Source organism: Bombina bombina, chromosome 9 (assembly GCF_027579735.1).
Source record: "Bombina bombina isolate aBomBom1 chromosome 9, aBomBom1.pri, whole genome shotgun sequence".
In the NCBI taxonomy this organism is placed as follows: Eukaryota; Metazoa; Chordata; class Amphibia; order Anura; family Bombinatoridae; genus Bombina; species Bombina bombina.
In genome coordinates this window covers 37,713,103-37,738,682 of record NC_069507.1, presented here as the reverse complement: position 1 = coordinate 37,738,682, position 25,580 = coordinate 37,713,103, and the positions used below count along the sequence as shown (strand labels likewise).

The following is a 25,580-nucleotide window of genomic DNA, read 5'->3' as shown; positions in this document are numbered from 1 at the left end:
TTAACACATATAGCACAGAGATATTCCTCTGAATCAGACATGTTTAACACACTAGCAAATAAACAGCAACTTGGAAATACTTTTCAAAGTAATTTACAAATAATATGAAAACGAACTGTGCCTTTAAGAAGCACAGAAAAATATTATAACAGATAAAATAATTAAGTTATAGCATCAATCTTTGTCAGAATATACAGTTTTAGCAAAGGATTGTTCCCCTCAGCAAATGATAACTAACCCAGGCAGCAGAAAAAAATACACAAATAAACGTTTTTTATATCACAGTCAATACAATCAGCACAGCTCTGCTGTAATGATTACTTCCCTCAAAAAAGACTCTTGAGATCCCTGAACTCTGTAGAGATGAACCGGATCATGCAGGAAGAAAATGAACCTCTGACTGAGTTTTTCTGATGCATAGTAAAAGCGCCAAAATGGCCCCTCCCCCACACACATAACAGTGAGAGGGATCAGTGAACTGCTCTAATTTAAATCAAAACTATTGCCAAGTGGAAAAAAAGTGCCCAAAACATTTTTTCACCCAGTACCTCAGAGAAAAAAACGTTTTTACATGCCAGCAAAAAAACGTTTTACCTCAATAATTAATTGTCATTTAAAACCTATTGCAAGTCCCTGCAAAATAGGTTAAGTCTATGTATACAGTTTAAAAGCCAGAGAAGTACCATTTCCCAGAAAACTGAAGTGTAAAATATACATACATGACAGCCTGATATCAGCTACATCTACTGCATTCAAGGCTGAGTTTACATTATAACGGTATGGCAGGATTTTCTCATCAATTCCATGTCAGAAAATAATAAACTGCTACATACCTCTTTGCAGATTAATCTGCCTGCTGTCCCCTGATCTGAAGTTTACCTCTCCTCAGATGGCCGAGAAACAGCAATATGATCTTAACTACTCCGGCTAAAATCATAGAAAAACTCAGGTAGATTCTTCTTCAAATTCTACCAGAGAAGGAATAACACACTCCGGTGCTATTATAAAATAACAAACTTTTGATTGAAGATATAAAAACTAAATATATCACCATAGTCCTCTCACACATCCTATCTAGTCGTTGGGTGCAAGAGAATGACTGGAGGTGACGTAGAGGGGAGGAGCTATATAGCAACTCTGCTGGGTGAATCCTCTTGCACTTCCTGTAGGGGAGCAGTTAATATCCCACAAGTAATGATGACCCGTGGACTGATCACACTTAACAGAAGAAAAGTAAAAATAAAGAAATAAAGAGAACATAAGTTTGTCTCTTCCGTCTTACTTCGCACATAGCTCAGGTCGATAAAGCTCAAGATAGATTATATACACAGGAGATCACACTACTATTAATGCCCCCCCTAATCCACCCTCCCTTCCTATTCTTTCCCTTTTAACTTCAGTTTCCTTAAGGCATAATCAAAGAAAGAAACTGGAACTTAATAAAAAAAAACATATTATTAACAATTAAAACACTTCATGCAGTTATTTAATAATAAAAAAAAAATGCTCATATTTTTTTTTTTTTTTAAAAAAAGGAACACTATACTTTATATTGGGGGCAATTGTGGGTCCGACCTCTGGTTATTGAAGTCAAACGCAAAGCGCAAAGCACAAAGAGCTTGTGGTAGCATTAACCAGTCACTCGTAATGGCTGGTTATTTAATGTGCGCCCATAAACGGGCACACAAATTTGCATGTTTACGGGTGCACGTTAAATTAGTGCTCCACTTATAATCTAGTCCATTATCTATATACTTTAACATTTTTTATCGTTAAATAGCTCATCGACGTCAAACAACATACTCAAAATGATAAATGATTAGACTGGGATTTGTTTTAGCATTTCAAACAATTTATTTTAAATTAAATAATGAATGACAATCATAGCTGCAACTATTATCAATGTTATTAATTAAAAAACGTCTTGCTTAAAACATTGAGATAATAAAATATACCAGGCATAATGAACTTTAAGTCCTACCAGCCATAATTGATTTTTAAGTTGGTTATAAAGAAGACTCCATCTACTTACGTGTCTCTTTATTTTATATTTTGAAAGGTCTTTCTTCTACCTCTCACACACGCTAACATATTTGGTTTTATCTGTATAAATATAATATTCATAACAGATATCACTTCACAATAAAATACATTAGTAGTTATTAACCATAAACTCACATAGTTATGTCTCTCTCTGTTTCACTACAATCCAGCACTGTCTCTTCAACTCTCTCTTTAATGTTCAACTGCTGTTTTATGTTCAATTGCTCTCTCTCTGCAAATCAACTATATAGAGGGACTTACCGATATGAGTAAGCATTGTGTATGTATAATAAAAAATGAAATAAGTAAACAGTCATGATCCAAAATGGGACGTCCCCTCAAAAAGTTCTGGGGTCAAAGAGACAGTGTTAAAAAATGGAACAATCCTATTAAAAGTGGGAATTGTAATCAACCTACTCTAACATCTGTATGTTGGATAGTGTGGGTGTGCTAAATCCCTCAAATACTAGACTTTTATTGGAGCACGCCGTAAAATTAATGTTGGATATTGCCGAGGGTGCACTTGGCTGATGGTACACAGTTAGTGGGGATATTTACATGCAGCTCTGTGCTATACTATTAATAATAATGGTTTACTTCAGAGATGCACTAGGATTATGTTAAAGAGCAACACTTAAAGGGGCATAACACTCATATGCTAAATCACTTAAAAGTGTTGCAGCATAACTGTAGAAAGCTGAAAAGAAAATATCACCTGACCATCTCTATGTAAAAAAGCAAGACTTTTTAACTCAAAATTTCTTCATCTTACAAGAGTAAGTGCTCTGGTAACAGTTATACTTTAGCTACTGTACAGCAAGTTGAAAGCAAAAAAAAACCCAAAAAAAAACAACTAACCCATCAGCAATACTGAGGGCATGCTATGCTTTGCTGTGATCACAGGAAATTTCATTGAAATCTCGTGAGATTTTATAGTAAACTTCCTTAAAGTGAATAGGTAAATAACATGGCTGTGTATGCACATGCCAGATGCACGCTCCCTTGCATGTCCTAGGACTAGCATCCTGATTGGCTGCTTAAAGTCCCTTTACAATGGGGTGTGCATACTTAAGAAATTCTGAGGTAAATGTTCAGGTGATATTTTCTAGTCAACTTAAGTTTTAGATGCTTTGGTTAAAATATTTATCTATCCAATTGTATTATCAGATTATGCATTATTTTTTGCTCAAAGTCACACACAAGATGATGCTAGCTGAGCTATTGATTGCATTCTACTTGTAATCTAGACCTTTATAGGAAGTATGAGCAGCTTTTCTAAACTCTTAGTCATACTTTGTCTTTCTTACACATTCAAACTGTAGAGTTTTGTGTTGCATATTCCAGTTATATAATAAAGTGCATTTGGATCAACTGGATCTAGCAGGTGTGATATGTTGTGGATCATACAAATATCTTCAGCATCATATTTGTGATTGATCCCCTTGGTCACTTGAGTGAAGCAACCAAATAGGGCTTTCCATCATAAGAAAGAATGATATAGATATGATATTGTACTTTCCAGGTGCAGATTTCTTGGTGATTCTTGTTTTAATTTAGCTTTGCACAATATCTGTTTTGTCTGTATCGAGATAGCAATGGTTACATGTGATCCATCTGTTTCAAGTCTGTCATGTGGGCTACTAAAATGTAACCCATTTAAAAAAAAAATGCAATTTTTTTTTATCTTACTGCAGCAATAAACATGGAAATTCAGTGTGCTTTAATACAAAAATATTTCTAAGTGCATAAACAGTATTTATGATTCTTGTCTTTTGTGTTATAGAACATTTCAAGATCTGGCCAAACAAATGGATATGTCATATGGAACTGTAAAGGATTCATCAGTGTATGAATATTTTAAGGCAAAAGGCACTAATCCTTTGGAACAGGACAGCACATTTGCAGAGCTATGGAGGACTATAAGTAAGAATAATGGAGCTGATAACTGTGTGTCAAGCCCATCTGAAGGTATAAGAAAGGTGAGTGGAATGCTATTAATTTACACAATTAAAGAGACAGTTAACACCTTGTAACTAAAATACATTTCTGTTATGTTGCAATACAATAACATATCAGTCTAAACATTTTTAAAACAAATTACATCATTTTAGCAGAAATTGATTTTTAATAGCCAAATTCCACCCACCATTTACCTCTTTTGGAGAAGCCAATCTGAGCTTCAGTCTACAGATAAGACTAGCCACAGTCATAATGTATAAAATGAATTGTTTTGCAGTTGCTATCAGTTACAAGCCAATTAGGGACATATGTAGCAAAGTTCACATTGAAAAGTAAACAGGGTGCATTTACCTCGAGAAGCCAGCAGGGTGAATTTCAAATTCTGAGTTATTATTAAAATTTAAACATTTTATATAAAAAAAAATCTTAAGGTGTTTACTGTCCCTTTAAAAACATTTAAAACTGCATAATATAAATAGGCAATTGTCTCCTTTTAATCTCATTGAAAGAAATATTGTTGCAGTGTTCTCTACAGAAAATGATTCCAGCCGGGTGGCATTATGAAGTAGCCGGGTAGGGGCAGAGTAATACTTTGTAAAATTGTAATGTTTTCTGCTATCCAAGGCACAAGTTTATTGCATAATTTAACATAAATTTATTTAATGATAATCTGTGCAATTAGCGTTAAAATTTTTAATATTATCTAATTTTAGCTCTTTATTGGCTTAAATTTTAGCTGAGTGGTGCATCCACTAAAAAGGTCCTAGGGAGAACACTGCACTGTATGGTTTTATACTTTACATCTGAATAATCACTATATTTTTTTCAGTGTTTTTTTTTTTAGAATTTCTGGAGAAATCCAAACATTTGTTTGACATATTTTAATGAAGCATAGAAAAAAACTCTCTAACCCTGCAGAAATGTAGTACCTTTACTAATGTGAAAGTCGACTTTTTGCCAAGGCAGTGTCTGTTAGATTAATTAGCAAGGCATTGTTAAGTCAGCATGTTATGAGATGTGACAGTCAAGCTCATAAAAAAAGTGTTTTAGGGTTTTGTTCCAAATGTAACTTTTGATTTCAATACAGAATGATATATGAATCTGAAGCTGAATATATAGGAAATTTCTAATTCTAATGTTAAAGGGATATTTCAAGGTCCCCGGTTTTATTTGATTAATTAAAATGTATATTATTAAATATTACACATTAATATATTAAATAGTATACTATTTTGGCTGGATTCTTTATCAAACCTCTGACAGTGTGTGCAAAATTACATTATGAACTTTCTTATTCCTACTTCTATTCTGGAAACTGTGTAGTTTCAGTCTATAATAGCTCTTTGTTGTAGAAAAATGAATCATCTGGGTACACTTTTAGAAGAAGAAATTGCCAGTAAAATAGGAATAAAAATAAATAGTTATTTATGTTGAAGGTTGTAAAGTATCTATCTATCTATCTATCTATCAATCAATCAATCTATCTATTTATATGAATCTATATATCTATATGGAACATGAACAGTTGAAGACTGCATTACTAAAGTTAAAATCCTATATCCATTATAAGTATTTTGAACGTATGCATCACTTGTGCATCATGCAACAAATTGAAATGCTGCCTTGTTTTTTGTTTACTTATTGGTTTTGTATCATAATTTGTGGATAAAAACTGAAAGATATAAAGGGAAAAAGCTCAACTGGACTCAAGTGAAACACTTTAATAACCAGAATAAAAACATTAAAATAAGGTAATCAGCGTATCAGATATAAAAAAATGGCAAACACATCAATGAAAATCTTAAAACAGGCGAATGCTGTGAAGTCTTACTGATTCCTAGTAACTCCCGGTTCACCTATCAGTCAAGTTGAATCAGCTGTTGGAAAATGTTCTCCAGGAGAGCCTTCTCAGATGCAGCGTCACTCCATTTTAGGGCCAGCTGTATTGGCGGTTCAAGTGGAGAGTCTTTGGTTTAACGGCTGCTATAGTGATGTACACTTCTTGCAGGAAACACCATAATTTGTGGACATTGCTTTTTACCCTGTAATTTTGTGCTCTATTTTCTTATTTTCTCATCTTGACAGAAAGGCCAAGAGATAAATCTCAGTAGCCGAATAACAGAAAAATATACACTAACCCAACATAAGTCCTAGGGCATGACTTGTAGTTAGTTGAAGTTGTAGGCAGGTCTGTTAAAACAAAGTTCTGTAGCAAAGTTGAAGACAAACCAAAGCTTAAAGGCAAAGATGCCAAAACCACAAACCAGAATCAGAGTCAAAGTAGCCGAGGGTCCAATCAGCAAGAATGGAGAGGTGTCACTGTCAAATCACAAACTTTAATTGGGGTCAGAGTAACTGAGAGTCAAAACCAGTCAAAATACAGAGGTACCAAATAACAAACCAGAATCAGGTTATGATCAGAGTAGACGAGAATCAAAACCAGCCAGACTACAGAGGTGCCAAATTACAAGCAAAATCAGGGTCAAAGTAGCTGAAGGTCAAAACCAGCCAGACTGCAGAGGTGCCAAATTATAACTAGTAGGTCAGAGTAGCTGAGAGATAAAACCAGCCAGACTGCAGAGGTGCCAAATCGCAAACCAGAATCAGGATCAGAGTAGCCGAGAGTCAAAACCAGTCAGAATGCAGAGGTGCCAAATTACAAACCAGAATCAGGGTCAGAGTTCCCGAGAGTTAAAACCAGCCAGACTGCAGAGGTGCCAAATCACAAACCAGAATCAGGGTCAGAGTAGTCGAGAGACAAAACCAGCCAGACTGCAGAGGTGCCAGATCACAAACCAGAATCAGGGTCAGAGATGCCAAGAGTCAAAACCAATCAGGATGCAGAGGTAACAAATCACAAACCAGAATCAGACTCAGAGATGGCGAGAGTCAAAACCAGCCAGACTGCAGAGGTGCAAAATGACAAACCAGAATCGGGGTTAGAGTAGCTAGAGACAAAACCAGCCAGACAGCAGAGGTGCCAAGTTACAAACTAGAATTGGGGTCAGAGGAGTCATAGGTCAGGACCTGGAACACTATAAAAAAAAAGACAAAATTGGAACAGAGTTAAGAACAGCAGTGGTCAGTAAACAGAAAATAATGCAGAAATGTACCCAGGATTCAAGATCAACAAACATACAAAACTTTTTCATTGGCGTCCATTTGCAACAATAGTTAAGGTAAGCAACTGCCACAAAAATAATGCAGAAAGCAAAAAATGATGCTCTTGAAAGCTGCGGACGCAAATTTTGATGCCAAACAGTAAGAAAACAAAAAACAAAAGAACACTACTGACAAATGCAGAACAAAAAAATATATGTTAAAAATGTAATGGCTAGATTTAGAGTTTTGTCTGTAAAGACCCGCGTAGCTAACGCTGCTTTTTTTCCCAGCGCACCCTTAAGACAACTCTGGTATTTAGAGTTGTCTGAGGGGCTGCGTTAGGCTCAGAAAAGGGTGCGTTGAGCCTAATTTAGCTCTACATCAACCCTCAATACCAGCGTTGCTTACGGTAGCGGTAAGCTGGAAAAACGTGCTCGTGCACAATATCCCCATAGGAAACAATGGGGCAGTTTTGGGCTGAAAAAAAACCTAACACCTGCAAAAAAGCAGCGTTCAGCTCCTAACGCAGCCCAATTGTTTCCTATCGGGAAACACTTTCTAAGTCTGCACCTAACACCCTAACATGAACCCCGAGTCTAAACACCCCTAACCTTACACTTATAAACCCCTAATCTGCCGCCCCCGCTATCGCTGGCACCTGCATTATACTATTAACCCCTAATCTGCCTCTCCGGACACCGCCGCAACCTACATTATCCCTATGAACCCCTAAGCTGCTGCCCCTAACACCGCCGACCCCTATATTATATTTATTAACCCCTAATCTGCCCCCCCAACATCGCCGCTACCTTACCTATACTTATTAACCCCTAATCTGCCGACCGGACCTCGCCGCAACTATAATAAATGTATTAACCCCTAAACCGCCGCACTCCCACCTCGCAAACACTAGAATAAATAGCATTAACCCCTAATCTGCCCTCCCTAACATCGCCGCCACCTAACAACAATTATTAACCCCTAATCTCACGCCTGCACCGTCGCCGCTACTATAATAAAGTTATTAACCCCTAAACCTAACTCTAACCCTAACACCCCCTAACATAAATATAATTTAAATGAAACAAAATAATATTCCTAAAATTAACTAAATTAATCCTATTTAAAACGAAATACTTACCTATAAAATAAACCCTAATATAGCTACAATATAACTAATAGTTACATTGTAGCTATTTTAGGATTTATATTTATTTTACAGGCAACTTTGTATTTATTTTAACTAGGTACAATAGCTATTAAATAGTTAATAACTATTTAATAGCTACCTAGTTAAAATACGTACAAAATTACCTGTAAAATAAATCCTAACCTAAGTTACAAATACACCTAACACTACACTATCATTAAATTAATTAAATAAATTACCTACAATTAGCTAAATTAAAATACAATAAAATAAACTATTCTATAATACAAAAAAACCAAACACTAAATTACAAAAAATAAAAAAGAATTACAAGAAGTTTAAACTAATTACACCTAATCTAAGCCCCCTAATAAAATAAAAAATCCCCCCAAAATAAAAAAATGCCCTACCCTATTCTAAACTACTAAAGTAATCAGCTCTATTACCAGCCCTTAAAAGGGCTTTTTGCAGGGCATTGCCCCAAAGCAATCAGCTCTTTTACCTGAAAATAAAAATACAATACCCCCCCAACATTACAACCCACCAACCACATACCCCTACTCTAACCCACCCAAACCCCCTTAAAAAAACTATCGCTAACCCCCTGAAGATCATCCTACCTTGAGTCGTCTTCACCCAGCCGAGTCGAATTCTTCATCCAAGGTGCGCAGAGGAGGTCCTTCATCCGGTAGAAGTCTTCATCCAAGTGGGGCAAGAAGAGGTCCTCCATCCGGTAGAAGTGTTCATCCAGGCGGCGTCAGCCAATCAGATTTTTTCTACCTTATTTCCGATTGGCTGATAGAATTCTACAAAAAAAATTAAATGCACTCATTTGCATATCCAGTCTCTTTAAAGGGAACACCTCATTCCACCTTAAGCTGTCTCCATTTAATTTAATAAGCTGTTACAGCCATATGTCTACCCATGGGTGATGAAGCAAGCAAGTACCAATGTATGGCTGGTACATCTGGAACATGGCTGCCGTTGAAACTTAGATAGTCTTTAATTTTAAAGGCTTCAAATATTTACCTTTATCTTTTACCATTTAGGGGTAGATTTATTAACTGTCGTGTGGACATGATTCGCTGTAGCGGATCATGTCCACCCAACATTGCTAAATGCTAAAATAATAAGAAGGAAGTGATGGGAGTAGGCAGAGGGGGGGGGGGTGAAGAAGAGAAGTAGAGAGTCCATCCGGGTTCCCTTACTATGGGCATGCCATATATTTTCGCTTTTTGATTATTGGCTACCAGATCCAATTGACCCATACTAAGTTGTCAGTGAAATTTCTAAAGTTTGTCTGCTAGAATCCCACTAGAATTGAATGTGATAATATAAATCTTGTTTATTACTTCTAAAAATAGCTATACTTCTCTAAAGCTAATGTGTCTGCCATTAGTGTTATCCACATGTAAATCTTAGGGATAGTCTGTGACTTCTGTAGTCTAGCAGAGTTCAAAACGTCCTGTATAAGCTTTAGGCAAAGCTTACAAGGGCAAATTGGCACAAAATTCCCTATGCCATTTCTCTGCATAATTAGGAAGTGCCTGCTCACTGGTATACAATAACATTTTGCGGGCCCATGAAAGAGTATTGCACATGGGGAACTTCATTAGGCGCATCTGCTCAAAGAGGGTGAGAGACCTAGTCAGCAAGTCACGGGAAGGGAAGGTAGCCAAAAAATGTTTTTATTGATTATATTTAAGCCATTTAATGAAAGCACCACCTTGGTTATGTCTGTCTTTATGGTTGCCATTTGTAAGCATTTTAGTTATAGGGACTGTATACCTGAGTTCCAAAAGTTCAGAATGTTGAGACAGTACCTCTAACCCTCCTAATAATGCTGCATTAGGTGAGAAAGACAACAATGGAGACCTCAATGTGGACATTATAGATTAAATACATTCTGATATAATGAGTAAGACTGTATGCAGATAGGTCTGCTCCCTTTTGTCATACAACATAAGGCCCCCAGTGAGGATTTCAGAGTCCTGTTCCTATGCCAATCAAGCAATCTTTTTAAACATGTAGCTTTGTAGTATGAATATTTTTTTGGCAGACCTAACCCTCCATCTCTCAGAGAACAGTACAATGTCACCCTATTCATACAAGGTTTAATTTTCCCCCATACAAAGGAGCTTAACATAGCTTGTGCTTGCTTAGAAAAGTGTGTGGAAGTGCAATGAGGACCATCTGAATAACATATAATAATCTGGGTAGGATGTTCATTTTTAGGGTTTGCATCCTACCCCACCGGAAGAATATGCAATTTTTCCATGTGTGTTGGTCCCTCTGGATACCAGCAACCAACTGTATGTAGTTAATCTGGAACAATGTTCTAGGGTTCAGCGTTAGGTGGATTCCTAAATATTTGAGCACTTTTGTGGTTTGTATTGACCTGTTTGGGGTTTGTATGGACATGTGTCTAACAGAGATGCAAACGCTTGTATCGTTAGTGTGACATTGAGAATTTACGATTTTTGGTCATTAACCACAAAATTTTAAAATCTCCCAAATTTACTGAATTCATTCACTTCCTCAGATAGGGAAGTCATATGAGATGACAGGGTGAGGAGCATATAATCTGTGTATAAGGACATTTTATACTCATTTGGACCGATGGGTATACCCAAAACAAGTGGGTTTTGTCTTATATTAGCTACCAGAAAATCCATACTGATAACGAATAATAATAATTGGGAGAGCAGGCAGCTTTGTCTCATACCATTGTAAATTGCAAAGCTGTCGGATAATATGCCATTAGTTCTCACCTTCGCTGTGAGGTTTTGATGTAGACTTTTAATGCAGTTGAGCATAACTTCCCCTTTACTTACTTTTCTAAGCATAGCATATAAAAAAAATATTTAAGTGATCTAATGTTTTTTAGGCATCAGTGAAAACAATATCTAAATCTGATTTGTAATAATTTGCATAATCTATCAGCTGCAGTGTTCTGATAGTTTTGTCATGTCTGATCAAATCATGTCTGATCGATGTGAATCACTTGGGATAATATTTGATTAAGATGTCTAGCCAATATTTTTGTGTATATTTTCGTAATGGTATCAAAAGAGTTATGGGCCTGTAGTATTTCAAGAGATGAGTGAGCTGTCTGGGTTTGGTTATGACGATACGTGAACCTCTAAACAAGCTATGGGAAAGCTTCCATTATGATCAATTTGTTAAAAAAATAGGGATAGTAGATGAGGGGAAAGAATATCCTTAAACAACTTATAATATTTATTTGAATACTCATCAGAGCCTGAACTTTTCCCTGAAGGTATGTCATCACTTGCTCTTAGGACTTCCTATAGGGCAATAGGAGCTTCTAAATATTCCATGCATTGGGTGTGCAATTCGGACATGTGTACAGTTTGCAAGTAATCATCAAGATCCTGCAAAGATCATCAACCGAAGAGGGTAAATTGTACAGTGTTTCATAGAAGTCTCTAAATGTTTTGGTGATTAACTTAGGGTCATGAACTGTCTCCCTATTTGGGTTATTAAGTTTTAAAATATGGTTTTGAAAAGTATTACATTTTAAGGTTTTGGCAAGTAATATACCTGCCTTGTTACCAGCGTCATAAAATAGACTTTTTTAAGGTATAATGCCCTTTTGTGGGCTTCCTGTTGAAGGTGTAATTTAAGTGCCTCTTGCAGCTTAGTCAAGAAGTGTAACAAATCTTTTCTTTGGGGATTCTGTTTATGATCTTTTTCTGCCTTTTGCAGAGTCAATAAAAGTTTTTATATCTACAGGGAGTGCAGAATTATTAGGCAAGTTGTATTTTTGAGGATTAATTTTATTATTGAACAACAACCATGTTCTCAATGAACCCAAAAAACTCATTAATATCAAAGCTGAATATTTTTGGAAGTAGTTTTTAGTTTGTTTTTAGTTATAGCTATTTTAGGGGGATATCTGTGTGTGCAGGTGACTATTACTGTGCATAATTATTAGTCAACTTAACAAAAAACAAATATATACCCATTTCAATTATTTATTTTTACCAGTGAAACCAATATAACATCTCAACATTCACAAATATACATTTCTGACATTCAAAAACAAAACAAAAACAAATCAGTGACCAATATAGCCACCTTTCTTTGCAAGGACACTCAAAAGCCTGCCATCCATGGATTCTGCCAGTGTTTTGATCTGTTCACCATCAACATTGCGTGCAGCAGCAACCACAGCCTCCCAGACACTGTTCAGAGAGGTGTACTGTTTTCCCTCCTTGTAAATCTCACATTTGATGATGGACCACAGGTTCTCAATGGGGTTCAGATCAGGTGAACAAGGAGGCCATGTCATTAGATTTTCTTCTTTTATACCCTTTCTTGCCAGCCACGCTGTGGAGTACTTGGACGCGTGTGATGGAGCATTGTCCTGCATGAAAATCATGTTTTTCTTGAAGGATGCAGACTTCTTCCTGTACCACTGCTTGAAGAAGGTGTCTTCCAGAAACTGGCAGTAGGACTGGGAGTTGAGCTTGACTCCATCCTCAACCCGAAAAGGCCCCACAAGCTCATCTTTGATGATACCAGCCCAAACCAGTACTCCACCTCCACCTTGCTGGCGTCTGAGTCGGACTGGAGCTCTCTGCCCTTTACCAATCCAGCCACGGGCCCATCCATCTGGCCCATCAAGACTCACTCTCATTTCATCAATCCATAAAACCTTAGAAAAATCAGTCTTGAGATATTTCTTGGCCCAGTCTTGACGTTTCAGCTTGTGTGTCTTGTTCAGTGGTGGTCGTATTTCAGCCTTTCTTACCTTGGCCATGTCTCTGAGTATTGCACACCTTGTGCTTTTGGGCACTCCAGTGATGTTGCAGCTCTGAAATATGGCCAAACTGGTGGCAAGTGGCATCTTGGCAGCTGCACGCTTGACTTTTCTCAGTTCATGGGCAGTTATTTTGCGCCTTGGTTTTTCCACACGCTTCTTGCGACCCTGTTGACTATTTTGAATGAAACGCTTGATTGTTTGATGATCACGCTTCAGAAGCTTTGCAATTTTAAGAGTGCTGCATCCCTCTGCAAGATATCTCACTATTTTTGACTTTTCTGAGCCTGTCAAGTCCTTCTTTTGACCCATTTTGCCAAAGGAAAGGAAGTTGCCTAATAATTATGCACACCTGATATAGGGTGTTGATGTCATTAGACCACACCCCTTCTCATTACAGAGATGCACATCACCTAATATGCTTAATTGGTAGTAGGCTTTCGAGCCTATACAGCTTGGAGTAAGACAACATGCATAAAGAGGATGATGTGGTCAAAATACTAATTTGCCTAATAATTCTGCACTCCCTGTATTGTTACAGGATTTTTAAAGACATGCTATACTGTATGTTTAATCAGTTCCCCTCTAATCATGGTTTTGTGTGCTAGCCATAATGTTGCAGGGTCATATGTAGTTGGGGAATTTAGTTGGAAGTATTCTTTGATGAAACAGGAAATATTTTCAATAATTAGAGGGTCTTGCAACATTGAATTGTCCAATCGCCAGACATTGGGGTGTAATGGGTTTGAGGCCCAAAACATTATCATGGAAATAGATGACAGGTCAGACTATGTGATGCTGTGAATAGCTGATTTGTTGCTAAAGATAGGCTATTGTGGTCTAAGAGAAAATAATCGATTTGTAAATAATTTTTTCTTGGATTGGAGAAAAATGTATACTTGCGAGTGGTAGAGTTTTGCAAGTGCCATCTATCTATTAATGAGTCTGATTCTAAATTACTTAAAATTATATTTCTATTTTTTCCTGAGATAGGACTGCTTCCATGGAAACAGTCAAGTAAGGGATATACCCCCCCCCCCCAGCACAAGGGCACAGTATCATTGGATGTTAAGTGGTTAATATAAAGGATGGCTGAAATGAAATAATGCACAGTTGTAAAATAGGGGTAAGATAATGATGTGTCTGGCCTATGGCTATCAGGAACAAAACGCGGATCAATATCATGTATAGTTGTTGCGTTCCTGTGATGCATTAATAACCTATTGGTGGGGATTAAAATTAAGAAATGTCAGTTAGTATTATGGGAGGTATGTTGTATCTGTGTTGTGTAGAGCAGTGCAGTATAGTTTCAAGGTATAGTTATGGGATTGGTTAATTTTCCATTACAATTAATCATATATTCATATATTCAAAGGATACAGTTAGCAGATGGCGTCAGTCTCTATGCTGCTAATAGAGGCAAGCCCTTAAAGGGCAGTCCAACATAGAAGATAAGAATGACAAGGTCATTCTGCATCCTTCAGGTTCTTTCAAACTGTGGTGTCACGGTTCATCTTTCCGTGGAGAGTCTTCATCAGGATAAGTAGGTGGTAAGGTGGGTTTGAGGTATTCCAAATCAACGACAAAAGTCCTCAAGGTCCTCTAGTGAGCAGTAAGTCCTAATTGTATTATTCTTCATGCCTTTTATGCTAAAAGGAAAACCCCACCTGTATGACAATGCATGATCCCTAAGAAGTGAAGTGAAGAATCAAGCCTCTCTACAGTTTTGCAAGGTTACTGAACTGAGATCTGCATACAATTAAAGTGGGAAGTCCCCAACTGAAAAGGGTTGTTTCCTTCTTGATGCAATTAAGATTTGTTCCTTCTTTGAAAACATATGGAAATTAAAGTGATAGTAAATTTCAGACTTTAAGAATGTTGCAATGAAAATATATTAGTTTACAACCAATATAATCCTATTTGCTATCTTCTGTTCCTCTGCCCCCTTCATTTCCTATTTTGGCTGGGCTGTGACATAAAGAACAGTCCCACCCTTAATCTTCCTAATGGCTTTCAAAGGGCTGGGCTTTAAGAGTGTCATATGACACACACTTATTGGTTGTTCATTGGAATTGTCATAAAGGTTCACCCCAGTGGGCCAGCATTATATATTCATAGAAACATTACTATAGGCACAAATTTAACCCTTTTCACTGATAGATTAAAAAAAATGAGGTACACATATACTTTTTTAATGGCAAAGATTACATATATGGCATTTGATTATCTAACGTTTACCATCACTTTAAGTATCACATCCCTAAGTGGTTCATAATCTTCAGGAAGTGAAGATAATTGGGGTTCATTGGGAAGAAAGATATTAAGATTTTCAGTTGCAACCTTTTCATATATAACTCTAATGCAGAGATTTTGGCATCTGTCTCGGATGTATACTGTATATACAAATATATATTTTAATAGATTTGGGATTAGCCTAGAGCAATAGTAAAGTTTAATAGTAAAGTTTCAACTGACAAAGATTATGGGGCTGATTTATCAATGTCTGTCCGACATGATACGCTGTAGCATATCATGTCTGACAGACATCACTAAATGCAGACAGCATTCGCTGTCAGCATTTATTATTGCACAAGCAGTTCTGGTGAACTGCTTGTTCAATGCCACCCCTGCAGATTTGCGGCCGCTAGCAGGGGGTGTCAATCAACCCAATCGTATCTGATCGGGTTGATTGCTGTCCACCGCTCAGAGGCAGTGGACCAGTTAAGGAGCAGCAGTCTTAAGACTGCTGCTTCATAACTACTGTTTTGCGTTGAAACAGGGGCATCAGGGGCCATTCAGCCCTTGATAAATTGGCCCCATTAGCTTTAATGTATCAAAACAATGTTTTTGTCTGCTAAATTCATTTGTGTGTTGACTAATTGGGCCACATGTACTATTAAGCAAGAAAACAAGGAACATGGAAACCTGTCCACCCATCTTTGTGGTGAATGGGCAGTGGATACTGTATGTCCACTGTCCACATGTTATAGTGCACAAGCATTCTATAATGAATCCAACATTTCTGTCAACAACTCTAACAACTGTGAAGCTGATTTATCTCCTTTTCAGATAGTTCTATATATCTTATTGTGATCTAAATCACTTAGAACAAATTTACATTCAAGCAGTTTTATTCAAAACCATTTTACATTCTGACAACTTCATTACTTTAGCACTCGTTAACCATATGAAACATAGTCATTGTTATTTTAGCAATGGTACCATTACTAATGGATGCTAATATTAATGAGAGGGGTAACTGGAGGCAATGGGCCCAATGCACTAATGTGCAGGCGGATAAGGTTCCTGACTTGGGACTTGCCTATTTTCATAGTGAACAGTCAGTGGAAACTGTATGTCCTCTGCCTGCATATAGTATTGCACAAGGATTGCCTTGAGTAATGCTGTCCCCAGCTCTTAAATGAACACATTTTAGCTTGAATGCTGTTTATCTCACCAATCAGGGTCCTGGATTTGAAGGAGAGACACATGGTTTGCAAAATAATGCTCAAAAAAGCTTTTGTGAGTCGTGCAAGAGCAGGGTCTGCCAATCACCCCAAAAACGTATGACTTGCAGTAAGCAAGCCTGCACCTCAAGGGCTCCAAACAGTATCAGCTGCTTAGTACATGGATCCTATTAAAGGTGACACTCAGTAATCATTTTGCTGATGAATGCAAACAATTGCAATTTTACTTTTTATATGAAAACAAATACACGTTTAGTGAAGATAAACTGAAAAAAAACATGAGTACGGCTGCAAATTACTGTGTCCGCTTGTGTAATCTTAGGTTAAAAAATGAATAAAACACAATAACAGAGACACCATTCTGTTAATTGTTGTTGATTTGCAGATGTTTGTATAAATTATTATCTTTTAAAAATAGATGTGATTAATTATAAGACTCACGATCAACAAAGAATAACAAAAAATAATCTTTAAATGTAAGCAATACGTGCAGGTGACATGGGTATTTAAATAAATAAGCATTTTTATTTAGAATCTAATATTCTCAAATCTTTACTTTGTTCTGATGGAATTATTACAATTATCTTGTCTGGATATGTCTACAGATAAAAAGATTCAGTTTGCTAAACATAGATTCTAACAGAACATCGTGACACAAAAGTGAGATTTCTGGCAGAACCTTTCAAGGTTGGAATTTTAAAAGCACAGAGAGAATTATTCAACTAAAAGCCAAACATTATCAGTCATAATGATGCATGTATTCTGGTGAAAGAAGGATTTAAAATGATCCTGTGTTATTTCTTTAGGAGGCAAGATACGGATTGACAAGTTATATTTATCTTAATAAAAAAAACACAGCATTACAGCCCATTCATTTGGAAGACCAGATGGTTGCTTTTCAGAGCTACAAGATTGCCTTTCAAAAAGTTTTTTTGAAAGTTTCTGTAATTTTTTATTGTTTTGTTTAAATAAAAATCACTGTATATAGTTTATGGTGTAATCTCTGTGTCAGTAATGAAGACATTTATGTCACAAGGTTACCATGAACACAGTAATAGCAAAGGAAGGCTACACAACAGGTCACAATTAAAAAAAAAGGTTTATTTAAAAATAAAACCTAGTCAGACTTGGAAAAGGCAGGCAGGCTGACGCATTTTGCACCCCCTAGTGGTGCTTAATCATAGACTCAAGTGTAGTATGTTGCATACATTTTTAAATAGGGCTAAAATTGCCCTCACATTTGCAAAGTACTTAGTACAATAGAAAGTACAAAAAATTAATAAAAGCATAAATACACACAAGATGCAGTGATAAGTTTTAAGTTCACATAGTGGTAGACGCTCTATATATCAAAGACGTTATTAAATTTACTCATATTCATATATTTTTTTATGGTTATAAAAGATAAGCTGGGATGAAATTTAAGGTGGACTAAGATGAAAAATAAAAGTGGTATTTAAACAATTTAACAATAAACCTTTTGTTTGAATGGTGACCTGCTGTGCAGCCTTTCTTTGCTATTATTCATTTTTAGCGGTTGGTTCCTGCTTCCTTGGGCTCAGCACCTTGCCTGTTTTGCCGAGACGTTTTTGGGGCTTTTCCTGGATGCTCCTGAATGACGTAAGCCTTTTGCGACCCACTCTAGCGGAACGCCGGCTGTTGCGGTTGATCACATAGTTCTGATTTACCATGAACACAACTCTGATGTGTAATTTGAGCCTCTGATTAGATCAGCGGTAGTTTCAGAGCATTGCTGATCCTGAACACTACTTCTACTGTGTGTTTAAACTCTTTGCATAGGTTAAACAAACAGTAGTGCAGAGTTGATAGTCCTAAAATTATATGAATTAAACATGTATTCTTTCTATGGCCATGTAACCTAACAGACATTACTTTTTGCTGTAAATAATATGAAGGAAATAAAACAGTGTTTATTTACATACTGGATTTATTTAATTTGCATATGCTTCTTGATATACCAATATAAATGTATGTGCTTTGATTGATAAATGTTATGAACAAAGCTGGATTGATTATAGGCTATAAAACAGGATAAAATGCTAATTTGGTCTAATCTGGTCTCAATCTTTTCCAGTCCCATTAGGAGGTTGATTTCTACAGCAACCCTATTTCTCCATAGCTTGTCTAAAGCCATTACTATTGAAACTGATATTATAGGTATTGGCGCTAACAACCAAATTCAGCTATTTCAAATGACAAAACAAATGTTAAGGAGGTATTTGTAAACAATTGAATACATGCAACATTGATAAAAAATATGAGGAAAAAATATTTACAGTACCCGTCCCTTTAAATGTCAATCTATTTTTATACGTTGTGGTTATAGGAGTTTCTGAGCATCTCAAATATTATGATAGCATTTCTAAATCTCAAACACCTAGATTACGAGTTTTGCGTTTGTGTTTTGTGCTGAAAAAATGGTAATTTCAGCATTAAAACAGCACCGCAGCCATTACAAGGCTTGCCGGTATAGCTGTACCGCAAGCTTTTAACCCTGTAACGCAACGTCAGTCTCGCACACGTAAAAATTACGCTTTTTTCATTGGACTTCCATAGCGCAGCCATTACAAGTTTTGTGGTGAGGCTAAAAAGCTTGCACTACACCCTATACCGACAAGATCCGTTTTGCAATCTAAAAGCAGTAGTTTTGAGTTTTATGCTACGAAACTGTTACATAAAACTGATAACTAAACTGTCACAAAGTACCATAACACCCATAAACTACTGCATCGCAAATACTATATTAAAGTTATTAACCCCTAATCTGCTGCTCCCGACATCGCTGACACTATTAAAAATTATTAAATCCTATTCCGCCAGCACCGACATCACTGCCACTATACTAAAGTTATTAACCCCTAAACCGGCCCCCTTTTGCATTGCAAACACTCTTTAAATATTATTAACCCCTAATCTGCCGTCCGCCCACATCCCCCCCACTATACTAAAGTTATTAAGCCCTACACCGCCGCCACTATAATAAACCTATTAACCCCTAAACCACAAGCCCCCCACAACGAAATATACTAAATTAAACTAGTAACCCCTAAACCAAAAGCCCCCCCACATCGCAATAAACTAGTAACCCCTAAACCTTACGCCCCCCTTACTTTATATTAAAATTACAAGTTCCCTAATCTAAATTAAATTAAAACTTACCTGTCAAATTAAAAAAACTAAGTTTAAACTAACAATTAAAATAATATAACTATCTAAAATTAAACTAACTACCAATTAAATTAAACTAAAATACACATTAAAAAATCCTAACACTACTCTAAAAATTAAAAACTATCTAATTACAAAAATAGTACATTACTAAAAATTACAAACACTAAATTATGAAAAAAATAACAAACAAAATTATCCAAAATAAAAAAGAATTACACCTAATCTAATAGCCCTATAAAAATAAAAAAGCCCACCCAAACTAAAAAAAAAAAAACTTAGCCTACAATAAACTACTAAAAGCCCTTAAAAGGGCCTTTTGTAGGGCATTGTCCTAAGTTAAACAGCTCTTTTACCTGTACAAAAAAATACAAAGACCCCACCCAACAGTAAAACCCACCACCCAACCAACCCCCCAAAATAGAAAAACTAACTAACAAAACTTAAGCTAACCATTGCCCTGAAAGGGGCATTTGTATGGGCATTGCCCTTAAAATGGCATTTAGCTCTTTTGCATTGCCCTGAAAAGGGCATCTAGATTGTTTACAAAAATCCCAAACCCTAAACTAAAAAAAAAATTAAACAAAATGTGTATAAATAAATTTTCAGTCCTTCAAAATAAACAGGAAAAAAGGATTATCTATTATTTAGATTTTAGTTGTTTATTTCTTTAAAAAAATAATTTTATGCACATTTATGTTGAGATAATGACCCCTCCCCCCATTGTCTAAACCCTGCTAATAAACTAGATAACAGTTGCATTACTTTTGTGTTATTTGCAAGGATTACTTTAAAATCTTCTCTCTTTTTTCTGAGCAGTTGTCCTGTCTTTTCTGAATCCAAACAAGGACACTTCAGGGTTTGTAAAGTTCCATCACCAGATGGTTTACAGATTGCATTAAGCGAAGCTTCCAAATCAGCAGGCCAGAAATGTTCTCTTAAGAATCAGTTGCACTATAAATCTAAAGACATTGAAGTGTCATGGGAAGATATGGCTCAGACATCAGTAAAAGTTAGTTGTAAAGCTGAGACTTAGTATTCTTCCAATAGCTTATTGGGATTTAAGGTTTAAATGTGTTAAAATCTTTGAATGCTGGATCACGCAGCAAGTCAATTTTTAATCCACATTTTTCTACCAATATCTAGACTTCATAAGGTTAATCTCCATGAATAGAAGATAGTTTTTGTTTTTTTATTATAAAATAGCATATATAAGCAGCAATAAACGTTAATTACTCTAAAATAAAAAATTCTTTAATTTTAATATTTCTTTCCAATAGTATTTTATTGAGGATAAACATACAAACACAATTTATTAAAGTGCGAGCAGACATGATACGATGTAGCGTATCATGTCCGCTGCACATCGATAAATGCCGACAGCATACGCTGTTGGCATTTATCATTGCACCAGCAGTTCTTGTGAATTGCTGGTGCAATACCGCCCCCTGCAGATTTGCAGCCGCTAGCAGGGGGTGTCAATCAACCCAATCGTATTCTATCGGGTTGATTTCTGTCCGCCGCCTCAGAGCAGGCGGACAGGTTATGGAGCAGCGGTCTTTAGACCTCTGCTTCATAACTTCATTCTGACAGTGAATATTTTTTTTCCATACAGTTACAATATGCAAACCAAACATTATACAAAAAAAATTAAAAACAGATTGTGCAAGTTATTGTCTAACCAAGTTGTCTTGATTCCTCATTTTGAAAGATAGGTAGTAACTTAAGGTTGTAGCTATTAAACTGCCTACGAGGGGACATCCGATGTAGGGAAAACCTATGTGCATGACAGCTACCTTTTATGCCCAGGCGGGTTTAGATCAAAATACAGAGGGGGAATAATAAAGAAAAAAAAATAAGAATAAAAATAAACAAATAAATAACATTAAGCAATACAACATTGTAAAAATTAGCAGATAAAAAATTAACAAACTCTTTCTAATGAAAAGAAAAACCTCTCACACCTTAGCCAAATATCATGTTTCACCATTTGGGATATAGGAAAATGAGGAATATAAAGAAAAAAAAAGGGTGGGGGGAGGGAAAAGTTTAGTTAGTGAATAGAGTGTCCCAGGATGGCTAGATCTCAAGGTAAATATCATATTTGATGTTGTCTCTAAATACACAGAGTTCCATTTTTCTAATGTAGTCTGCATCCAATTTCTAGCAATTGCTAACTTGGTAGCTGTCAGTAGGTAAGTCATTAGGTATTTGTCGGATTTATGGAGGTCCGGCGTCTTAAGGTGTAGGAGACCTACAGCTGGGTGCATAATTACAGGTATTTGGAGTATGCGCACAAGGTTGAACACAGAGCTCCACAGCCCTCTAATCTCAGGACACTCCCACCATATGTGTGCGTTTGTGCTTAAGTGGCCACATTCTCTCCAGCATAAGGGTGATAAAGAACAGAATATTCTATGTAAAGTGGTGGAGACCAGGTGCCAATGGACTATAATTTTATAATATATTTCCCAGGGTGTTGCGCAGTGTAAATTCTTTTTAATGAGATGCACTATCTTGAGTCTGTGTCTAAAATATGAGGGAATCCAAGGTAAGTCTGAGAGTAAAATACCCATCGGGATCAAGGATTGTTCTACTTCTAACCACCTAAGGTCAGAGGTCAGCAGAAAAATTAGTTAGGCGTATCGCGTCATGATATAATAAGACATGGGGTACACTAAACTGCATTTATTAATAGGCTTCTGAATTGTCAATTTGGATGTTCGAGGTCTCTTGCCTTTCCAAACATATGTGGATATTAGACTTTGAAATTGATTCAGTATAGATCTGGGCACCGAATAGGGATGCACCTGAATAGGTAAGTTATATTGGGCAAAAATGCCATCTTAATAGCCGCTATGCGGCCAGTCCAGGAGAATTCTGTAAACTCCCATTTAACCAGGAGTTTTTTTTAAATCAGGTAAGTGATCCAGATAATTTTTAGTGATCACCATCTGAAGGTCGGGGCTCAAATATACTCCCAAGTGCTTGATGAAGTGTGGCGACCATTGTAATAGGTAGGAGGTTTGGAGTTCTGTTAATTCTGGCGATGGGATGTTTAAAAATAATACTTCTGTTTTAGTTACCGTTAGTTTGTAGTAGCTGCGACCACTACATTTTTTAATTAAACTAAACACTGCGGGCATAGATTGGGCTGGTGAGGTGAGTAATAGTGTGACATCATCAGCAAAGAGGGCTAATTTATGTTGTGATTTGCCGAATTGCATTCCTTGTATCTGTGCATCCAGTCTTATCGCCTGGGCCAGTGGTTCTTTAGCCAACGCAAAAAGGAGGTGAGAGAGGGGACAACCCTGTCGGGTGCCATTAGAGATATTAAACCTATCAGAGCTAAATCCTACTCCACTTACTGTGGCCGTCAGTTAGGAGTATAGATTTTGCGTGACTGTGATAAATTGGGGGGGATATTAAAAGCTTTCAACATCTCCCAGAGGTATTCTGATCTGATCCTGTCAAACGCTTTTTCTGCGTCTAAAGACAGGGTTAGAAAGGGGGTTCCCCGTTTTTGCACCTCATGTAAAATAGACAGTATACGACGGGTGTTGTCAGGTCTTTTCCTACCTGGGATAAATTGGGTATAGTAATAATAACTGCCTCTAAGAATTCTCTGAAACATTGTCCCGTGGAGACAAAATTATTAAAGGTTATAAGAATTAGAGGGGTGAGGATGTCGGCAAATGATTTATAAAAGTGTCACGTGAACTCATCTGGGCCCGGAGTTTTGCCTTTTTTAAGTTGGGAGATAGCTTTTTGTAGTTCTTCTGTACTTATGGGGTGGCTTAGTTGCTTCATTTGTTTCTTATTTAGGGTTGGCAGTGTCTTCTGTTGGTGATGACTCAGTGGGTTGAGAGTTTCTAAGGTTATAAAGAGAGGTGTAGTAGGAATGAAAAGCCTCTCTGATCTCTTTGGGGGTAATGAGCATTTTACCTTCATGTTTAAGTGAGGCTATTTTGTGTTTTGTTTGTCTATTCCTGAGTTTGGTTGCCATCAATGAGTTGGCTTTGTTATTATAATAATATTTTTGTTAAAATTTAAGTAGGGTTTTCTGCACTCTATTTAACTCTAGATCTCTGAGCTGGGTTCTAACTTGTTCCATGTATAATGCACCCTCCATGGTAGGGTTAGTTTTCTGAATGGAGGTAATTGCCCTGTATAAGCACATGAGTTCTGTCATGAATTTACAATGCTTCTTTCGTAGCGAGGCTGAATTTTTAATGCAAAGTCCTCTCACATAGGCTTTAAGTGACACTAGTGCTATAGTAGAGGTTTGTGCCTTATTAAGTGCCCAAGGGTCTGTGAAGAAGTAATCTAGTCTCGAGTGGGATTTGTGTGGGTGGGAATAAAAAGTATAATCCCTGTCAGCTGGGTGGAGAGCCCTTCAGATATCGTATAGATTGTAATGGGACATTGATGAACGGAAGGCACTAGCCAGGGAGCTCGTGGATCTATCTCCCAATCGATTTCTCACACCCTGTCTGTCTAAATTTGGATACCAAATTAGATTTAAATCCACTCCCATAAATAGAGTGCCCTGTTTGACATTAGCTACTAATTTAAGCACTAATTTAAGTAGTTTGTAAGTCTGATTGTTCAATTTACAAATCACAATAATAAACCTCACCTCTGGGTCTTTCTCGACAGTTTGAAGGCTACATTATCCTTTATTAGTATGGCTACCCCTCAAGATTTAGAGCAAAATGAATCTTCAAACATTGTGGGGTAATGTCTGAAAGAATAAGGCTTACCTGGATGATGAATCCAATGTGTTTTCTGCAAGAAAACTATATTAGCTTTAGAACGTCTTTTATGGTTAGTGAGGAGACTATGTTTAGTCAGGGAGTTAAGTCCTTAAACATTATGGGACATGAGCTGGAGACCTGTCATCCTGATGAGTAATAGATAGAGGGAGAGGGGGGGGGGGAAAGAAAAAGGGAGAAGGTGGAGGAGGTTACTGATAGGGTATTGGTGTAGTGTAAGGAGGTGATAGCAATATAGAAAGCTGTGGGTAAGATGTAATCTGGTGAAGATATGTTAATTCTTGAGTTATGTTGCAACACGCGCGTGCAATTTCTGTCCGAGGACTGGATTCTGATTTGCTTATCAGTTGAAGAAGAAGGCAGCTACGTAACAGTGGGGGGAGTTTGGCTGCCATATTTACCGGTTATTAGAGAGGTTAGCGACGCTGATTAGGAAAGAAGCAAGGCGGCAAGGCAGGAGGGGTATAGTGCAGGCGCATCTTCGTTTTTTTATTTTCAATATACAATCATGTTAAATGAAGTGTTGACTGTCCCTTTAAGTACAATGTAGGAATAGAGTAAAAGTGCTAAATTTACTAGGAGAATGTTTTACCCATATAATTGTCTAAGATTCATATCCTGCCCTGTAGGGTGAATATACTCTAGTTATTATTCAATACATAATGTTCTAATTTAACATGAAAAATACATTAGGCAATTGTGTTTTTTGATTAATCATTAGAAATTTGGAACATAGTTGACAATATTCCCAGATTGCATGTGGTAATTGATGGATCCTTCATATAACCCCTACCAAATGCAACAGATAGCCTCTAGTGGGGTACACTTGCTTAAAAGGAGAGACTATAGCTGTCTGGGAATAGGCACACCTCTTTGCAGATATTCAGGGCAATTGATTTAGCTATCATGTAAGTTGAAAAACCTTAAAACAGCATAAGAAAATTTAAACATTGAACAAACTATGTAAACAAATTAACCATTTAACGAACTGGGATTCACGAGATTAATCCTATGTGGGCTAAATTAGGAACAATATTAATTGCCTAGTACTTTAGTCCAGCACAGAAAGTGTATATACATTACATAGAGACAGTAGACTTTTAATCTGG

The 25,580-nt window shown here is 36.7% G+C and overlaps 1 protein-coding gene across 1 annotated transcript in view; it reads left to right on the top strand.

The window, feature by feature from the left end:
* The window catches only part of GRID1 (glutamate ionotropic receptor delta type subunit 1), a 1,251,691-nt gene that overhangs the window by 1,160,964 nt on the left and 65,147 nt on the right, over positions 1 to 25,580 (top strand). The window contains exon 13 of the mRNA XM_053692039.1: positions 3,827 to 4,022. Within this exon, the coding sequence (XP_053548014.1) occupies positions 3,827 to 4,022 (196 nt within the window). The remainder of the gene's footprint in view (positions 1 to 3,826; positions 4,023 to 25,580) is intronic.